Source organism: Bufo gargarizans, chromosome 6, assembly GCF_014858855.1.
Source record: "Bufo gargarizans isolate SCDJY-AF-19 chromosome 6, ASM1485885v1, whole genome shotgun sequence".
Classification (NCBI taxonomy): domain Eukaryota; kingdom Metazoa; phylum Chordata; class Amphibia; order Anura; family Bufonidae; genus Bufo; species Bufo gargarizans.
In genome coordinates this window covers 334,795,396-334,803,182 of record NC_058085.1, presented here as the reverse complement: position 1 = coordinate 334,803,182, position 7,787 = coordinate 334,795,396, and the positions used below count along the sequence as shown (strand labels likewise).

Here is a 7,787-nt window from a genome sequence, read left to right as displayed (position 1 = left end):
CTTAAAGAGGCTTTGGTAATTACGTGGATTCTCCATGTAATCATTTTGGAACATCTTTTCATATAACTCTATTTTGTGTCATTCCTCTTATTATTCCAGCTAGTGAATAAATTGCCTGCATTCTGCTATAAAGGTCCACCTGGATGTTACCAGTAGGGGGGTGTCCCTGCGCAGTCTGACACTATCTCATTACAAGGGATTCACGGTTCAGACAAACACCCGTCTGTGGGGATAATATTACCAAGGTGGTATGGGAAAAGTCAGTAGTCACAGACTGCCACCCTTAAAACGTAGCCTTTATTCTATACCATTAAAACCCCAAATAATGATAAATAAAAAAGCCACCTATGAGGTAATGTGCAAAGTATATGTCAACCCGCACTTATACACTGCTCCCCCTGTATGGCAAAAACTGTCCCTTAGAATACCGGTGTATGGATGAGGCGCTGTATGTTTGCTGCGTTTTCTCTTGTATCTATCATCTTATTTTTTGCTACACATAGTGTAGTGACGGTAATGTTGGTCAGCATATATTAGGTATACCCCATACTCAGGGCCATCCTAGGGCACTTAGGAGGTTCCTGATACGGGATCGCCCCTATCGGGGGTGGCTATTCCGTTTATAGGTAGGGTATGATAGATATAGGGCCAGCGATAGGGTTAGGGCCCATAGCATAACATATCTGGCCCACACCTGCCTATTCATGTCCCAGAAGGTCGAGTATCTACTCACTTAATTTACAATTTTCGTTCATCTTTTTTATTTATTATTATTTGGGATATTTGGGGTTTTAATGGTATAGAATAAAGGCTATGTTTTAAGGGTGGCAGTCTGTGACTACTTGTTTTTCCCATACCACCTTTGTAATATTATACCCACAGACGGGTGTCTGAACTGTGAATCCCTTTTGATAAGCTCTCTTCAGGCCTACTGAGCCAATTATTATTGCTTAACTGACATGGCTGTTTTTTAAGCACGCAACTTGATAAGAATAAGTGGTTACTAGAAGCTAATGAAATCTTTTCTGAAAATCTTTCCTAATGTACCTACCCCGTCGTTAAAAACAACATTTAGAGACCTATATAACATTCATAAGGAATATTTGAAGTCGTGGTGGGAAATTTAGTCTTTGAATAATTACATTAAAAACTCTATTGTTCCGACAGGCCTACGCATTTACATTCGCCCAGCCAAACGTATTTGTACCCCTGAACTTCTCAGTAAATGGGAATTGGAAGCTACAGCAAACTCCCTCCGTCTAATGAAACTTCTGTTAGAGCAAGAAAATAACAATATTACAGTAATTGAAAGACATCATTAATTGAACAGAAACACAGGCAATATATTAAGGACCTAACGGAGTTTCGTACCAAAACAGCGTACGAAACTTTACCATTGAGTCAGAAGAGGTCTGCCACAGACACTTCCCTCTCTGAAGCTGAAAGTTCAGATCTTGAACTAAGCCAACAGCAACAACGTTATAATCGTTGGCTCAATTGGAGAGGGAGAGGTCGGAATAGGGGCAGATACAGAAACTCTGATTTTAGAGGTAGCTCAAGGGCTAATCAACCCACACTACCTCATCAATCTAAACAATGGATCCCTCAGAACACTCAGTTTGTGGATCCGGTGAGAAATATAGAAAGGGAACAAGAACAATCGGAGGGAGTGGAGGAATCATCTGCCTCCTTTTGTGCATCAGCACAATCCTCCTCGTCTACCAACCCCATTACTTTTTTAGGTCAAATGCCAACAAACACGTATGCACTAAGGGACGGACTTCATCCCCCAAAAAACCTTGGAACAAACTGAGGATAAACTCACTATATTAAATCTGTCAGGGGTTACTTTATCGAAAACTGAGGTGGCTATCTATCTTAAACAAAAAAATCACAGAAAAAACTAAGATAAAAACATCCTGCACGATATGATACAAATTTGCGGATGTCCCTGGCCATATTATTGAAGAAAACCACAGAAACAAGATAATAATGCACTTATTAAAGCAGATGCAAGCACTATATATGGACTAAGTCCTCACCCTGATATGATAATGTCTGAGACACTTAGTCGATATATTTTGATCAAAACACATCTAAGCCCGCCACCAAGCGTCAAGGTGGTCTCAGGTCAGGCGGGTCCTACGCTAAACCTACCTAAGCCGTTGGGCTTCTATGTTCAGGAGCGCAGACCCCGCACATATGGTGTGCTGCTCCTAGTAACCTCCATGTGCATCAAGCAACCAATGGGAGGAGGAGCAAGCACAACCATATGTACCACCTAATTAAAGCGCTCATTGGATAGAGAAGGGGGGCAAAAGTGCAGAGGAATGCTACTCCCAAGATACTAGGTGCGCATTCACACTTGAAGGTGCCACTCCCTCAAGCAAACGCTACATAAACAAAAAAATCACAGAAAAAACTAAGATAAAAACATCCTGCACGATATGATACAAATTTGCGGATGTCCCTGGCCATATTATTGAAGAAAACCACAGAAACAAGATAATAATGCACTTATTAAAGCAGATGCAAGCACTATATATGGACTAAGTCCTCACCCTGATATGATAATGTCTGCGGGGTCTGCGCTCCTGAACATAGAAGCCCAACGGCTTAGGTAGGTTTAGCGTAGGACCCGCCTGACCTGAGACCACCTTGACGCTTGGTGGCGGGCTTAGATGTGTTTTGATCAAAATATATCGACTAAGTGTCTCAGACATTATCATATCAGGGTGAGGACTTAGTCCATATATAGTGCTTGCATCTGCTTTAATAAGTGCATTATTATCTTGTTTCTGTGGCTATCTATCTTACCTTCCCACGACCCGCTTTAACCTTTTCGACTGGGTCGAGAACCTTCACCTCTTTACTAGAAAACTGAGATGGCGAAAAACTTTTGCGTCTATATATCAAAAAAGGTGTTCTGAGCTAGGATTAGAAACAGAGGATTTATAGGGGTTGGACACATTGGTTGAATTATTAAATGAGGGGGAACAAACTAAGGGACATGGTCCCTTCACAGCACTCAGGAATAAAAGCACTAAAATGCCTCCAGGCCAATATAGACCTATTCCTGAGATCAGTTATTAGGGATTTAGAACATATGTACCCTACTAAAACAAAAAAGAACTACTCTCAAACAGAGATGGAAGCTTTGAAACAACTAAGTAACAGTAAGAACATAGTGATAAAGCCCTCAGACAAGGGGGGCAACATCACGATTCTTACACTCCATCAATATAAGGAAATGTGTCTTTCTCTTCTAATGGATAACCACAACTATGAGCGACTCAAGGCGGACCCTACTAACATGTACTCAGTGCAGCCCTTACATGGTTGTGTGTTTAATTAATATTTTACGTAGTGCCTTATCTATATACAGGTAACATTTGCCATACATGGGGGGTTGCTATGATCGTGCACATTACCTTACCGGGACCGGGACATATATCTACTGCTCTTCATCCTTAAAGTGGTATACCGGGGTATCTGGCTTCTACATAAAAGCATCTCGGCTTTTACCCCAGGGACACGCAAGTAGACAAATGGTTTTTATTCAGCAGTTCTTCTCTATGTAGGGAAACTGCATAATACAAATGAGCTGATGCTGAATATTCGCTGTTGGTGTTTAATTTGGAAACTCTATGTGGATCAAGTTATTATACCTTCAGATCTATGTCTTGATCTGATCCTGGCAAGGTATTCGGTTTAAAGTGTCCCCTGATGAGGCCAATTATAGCACGGGTGAAACGCGTTGGAAGGAAACGCTGTGAACCAACACGGCCCTTTCTTTTCCTTGTTCTCTACTCTATTCTGAACATCAGGATCGATGCATAGAAGTGGTTCATTTACCTGGATACGTATTTACTTTATTATTGGGATATAACCTTTGTTTTATTTTTTTGTTTTTCTCTTGTATCTATCATCTTTATTATTTTTTGCTACTCATAGTGTAGTGACGGTAATGTTGGTCAGCATATATTAGGTATACCCCATACTCAGGGCCATCCTAGGGCACTTAGGAGGTTCCTGATACGGGATCGCCCCTATCGGGGGTGGCTATTCCGTTTATAGGTAGGGTATGATAGATATAGGGCCAGCGATAGGGTTAGGGCCCATAGCATAACATATCTGGCCCACACCTACCTATTCATGTCCCAGAAGGTCGAGTATCTCCCCAATTATTACATGGGGAATGTAGGTAGCTACTAAAACGAACATGTCTGAAGTGGTGACCGGTCTTCTTTATCAGGGTTGAATGACTGAAATGTTAATAACCCATGGTAAGCACCAGCCTAGGGTGGCCTCTGTTACGGAAGTTGTCGAGCAGCCGGCGCTCTGCTGTTTTTATAACTCCCAAAGCTTTGAATGGGAACTTGTGATTTACGGATATGGTGAATCTTGCGGTTACGCTGCTTGTGTCGCTCCCATTCGCTGCTATAGGAGGTATGGAAGCAGCGGAGCAGTGGCTGCTCGACCATTCTTGTAAGGCCTATTGCACACAGCCGTTTTTTTTTCCCGTTTACTGGCCGTTTTTTGCGTTCCGTATACGGTCCGTATACGGAACCATTCATTTCAATGGTTCCGCAAAAAAAAACCGGAATGTACTCCGTATGCATTCCGTTTCCGTATTTCCGTTTTTCCGTTCCGTTTTAACATAGAACATGTCCTATTATTGCCCGCAAATCACAGTCCGTGGCTCCATTCAAGTCAATGGATCCGCAAAAAAAACGGAACACATACGGAAATGCATCCGTATGTCTTCCGTTTCCGTTCCGTTTTTTCCTGAACCATCTATTGAAAATGTTATGCCCAGCCCAATTTTATCTATGTAATTACTGTATACTGTATATGCCATACGGAAAAACGGAACGGAAAAACGGAACAGAAACGGAAACACAACGGAAACAAAAAACGGAACAACGGATCCATGAAAAACTGACCGCAAAACACTGAAAAAGCCATACGGCCGTGTGCAATAGGCCTAAGGCTGGGTTCACATCTACGTTTCATTTTCCGTTCTTCTGATCCGTCAAAAGAACAGGGAAGAAGAAGAAAAAAAAACGGATCCTGTAAAAAGAAATAATGGATCCAGAGCATCCATAATGCACCTGTTTTGGTCATTTCTGTCTGAGATCCATTTTTTCCAGATCCCAGATGGACATGGCTAAAACGGGTGCATAACGGATGCTTAAAATACAAGATCAGTTTTTTCTTTTTCTGACAGATCAGAACAGAAAATGAAACGGTGATGAGAACCCGGCCGTATTCTGCTTCCTGGGCTTGGTGCCTTGAAAGGCTGAGAAGAGACAACCCAACTCCATTCCAGGTCCCTACCCATGATAAACACGTCACGTGTCCTGTATTGAACTGGTCACAGACAGTCGATGAGCAAGTGGTGCTCGTTATGTCAGCATTCACTACGGTTATATAAAACCCGCATGGTTACTCGCCTCTCAATCTAGTAAAAATGTGCCGTGCATGGCCTTATGCGTGTGACAGGTGATCAAACAGCTCCGAGGGCATGACATATGGCGTGATTAATGCATTCCTGCCGAGGTTGTATCATTCCTACCAGGCTCTGATCATCTGAACCTAACCAAGTCATACGTGATCCTGCAGGGTGGAGCCTGGTAACCGGCCATGAAGGGATTACAAAACAATACTTAGCATGTTTAGAGCAATGGGAAATCACAAAGGAGTTGAACGTAAGTGTAGCCGCTCGTCATACCCAAAACAGAACGGGGTCATGAAAAGAACATGATGCCGGGCAAGCTTCAGACAGCTGTAACATAGGCGCATGCAGTTCTATGGACTTGGGTTTTGAGGCCATTATATAGGAATTGTCTACGTCTTCTGTTTGGGCATATGGGAGTCATAGAGGGGGGGGGGTCCTCCCTCCGTAAACCAGAAGAGCAGGGTTGTGGCATTTTTTTAATGCTACATTTTGGTGCGAATTTTCCGCATATAAATCCGCACAGTGTACAGCAGCCCTAAGGCCGCATTCGCATCCGTCACACGTTCCACAGCAGAAACCACCACAGTTTCTCATCGTAGAATGCCATGGACCGGCTGGCAGTTTATTGGCATTGAATGGAACTAAACCGCTAACACCTGCCACAGCGTCCAGCGGTATCAGTCTGGACACCGTGCCAAGAAAAGCCAAGGTTACGGCTTTAGCTGACTTTTTGGCGTGGAATCCAGATTCCATACCAAAATTCCAATGTCAAAGACTCTGTGTGAATGGGGGCCTAAGGCCTGGGCTACACTGCGACTTTTTGTAGCGCGACTGATTTAACTATTGAATGACAGCTGCAGTCCACATAAATGCATTTAGATGAAAGCAATCTTGTGGACTAGAGCGGTCATCCAATAGTTAAAATCAATCAATCGCACTACAAAAAGTCACAGTAAGGCTATGTGCACATGACCGCGCCGTGTTTTGCGTTCCACAAATTGCAGATCCGCAAATCACAGATGCCGCCCGTGTGTGCGTTCCTCAATTTGCAGAACGGAAAGGGTTGCCCATTATAGAAATGCCTATTCTTGTCCGCAAAACGGACAAGAATAGGACATGTTCTATTTTTTTTTTACGGAGCTGCGGAACGGATGCAACAGAGTGCTATGCGCATCTTTTGCGGCCCCATTAACGTGAATTGGTTCGTATCCGAGCCTCAAAAAAAGGGGCTTAGATGCGGACCCAAACAACGGTCGTGTGAATGAGGCCTATAGCCGAGGCCTAAGGGTAGGTGAAGTTATTACCAGCATAAAAAAATTAATTTGAAAGCCACAATCAGTTTTACTGCGATATGCAATGATTTAGCAAATTTGCATTAAACAGAAAAAAACTAAACAAAACGTGTGACCGATTACTGCATCCCAAAACCACAAACTGAAGCAAAACCATATGTGCCTCTGAAATACGTTTTATTGATGCAGCGTAGAACTGACAGGTCTGACAGCGACATTTTGTAACCTAGCAACCCCAACCTCAGTAGGGATAATGGATCTAAACTAGGACAAATCAAAAATGGATGCTTCCCCCACAGCAACCAATCAGGTTACTGCTTTCATTTTCCAAATGGCCTCTGAAAAATTAGAGCTGGAATCTCATTGGTTGCTAGGGGACCACTTCAGTAATTCTTATAACACCTCCCCCCTCCCCTAACTATTTTGGTTCTGTCCACTATATATATATATATATATATATATATATGTGTGTGTGTGTGTGTGTCGCTCTCTGAGACTTGTGGTTCTTCTCAGAGAAGAGACCTAGGGGAAGTCATGAGAGTGAGCGGGCCGGCAGTATAGACTCCGCATATATTTCCCATAGTGTCCTCTCCTCCACTCTTTAACCCTCCCGCTGCCGCGCAGGTCAGGAGCTTCCGCCCGCTTCTCCTGTGTGGTGACTCAGTGCCGCGCCCGGCGACAGGAGGGTTAAATGACGTCACCGAATCATGTCGACGAGCAATGTGCGCCATTTTGAAACCTCATCCCGGAGAAGCCGAGAGCGGCTCTTGAGCACCGCGTCCCCTTCCGAGTCCAGTCCTGCCCGCCTCCTCCTCCCCTAGTCACCGGCACCGGAACAGCCGCCGCAGCCCCGGAGCGGCCCTGCCCGGCACACACACGTACTCAGGAGGGGGAGAGTGTGAAGGGCGAACCCTCCCCGTCCTCCTTCTCCTCCTCCTTCTCAGCGACGCCCGGATTGGGAGGCCTGCTCTTAGAGGGAAGCCATGGCAGGTAAATAAGATAGAGGGGAGGGAGGAGGCAGGGAGGCCGCGGGC

General features: G+C 44.1%; 1 protein-coding gene across 1 annotated transcript in view; it reads left to right on the top strand.

Moving 5' to 3' along the window:
* The first annotated feature begins 7,302 nt into the window (after window positions 1-7,302).
* Window positions 7,303-7,787, top strand: part of PPP2R2D (protein phosphatase 2 regulatory subunit Bdelta) — a 43,453-nt gene continuing 42,968 nt past the window's right edge. The window contains exon 1 of the mRNA XM_044297506.1: window positions 7,303-7,743. Within this exon, the coding sequence (XP_044153441.1) occupies window positions 7,737-7,743 (7 nt within the window). The 5' untranslated portion in view covers window positions 7,303-7,736. The remainder of the gene's footprint in view (window positions 7,744-7,787) is intronic.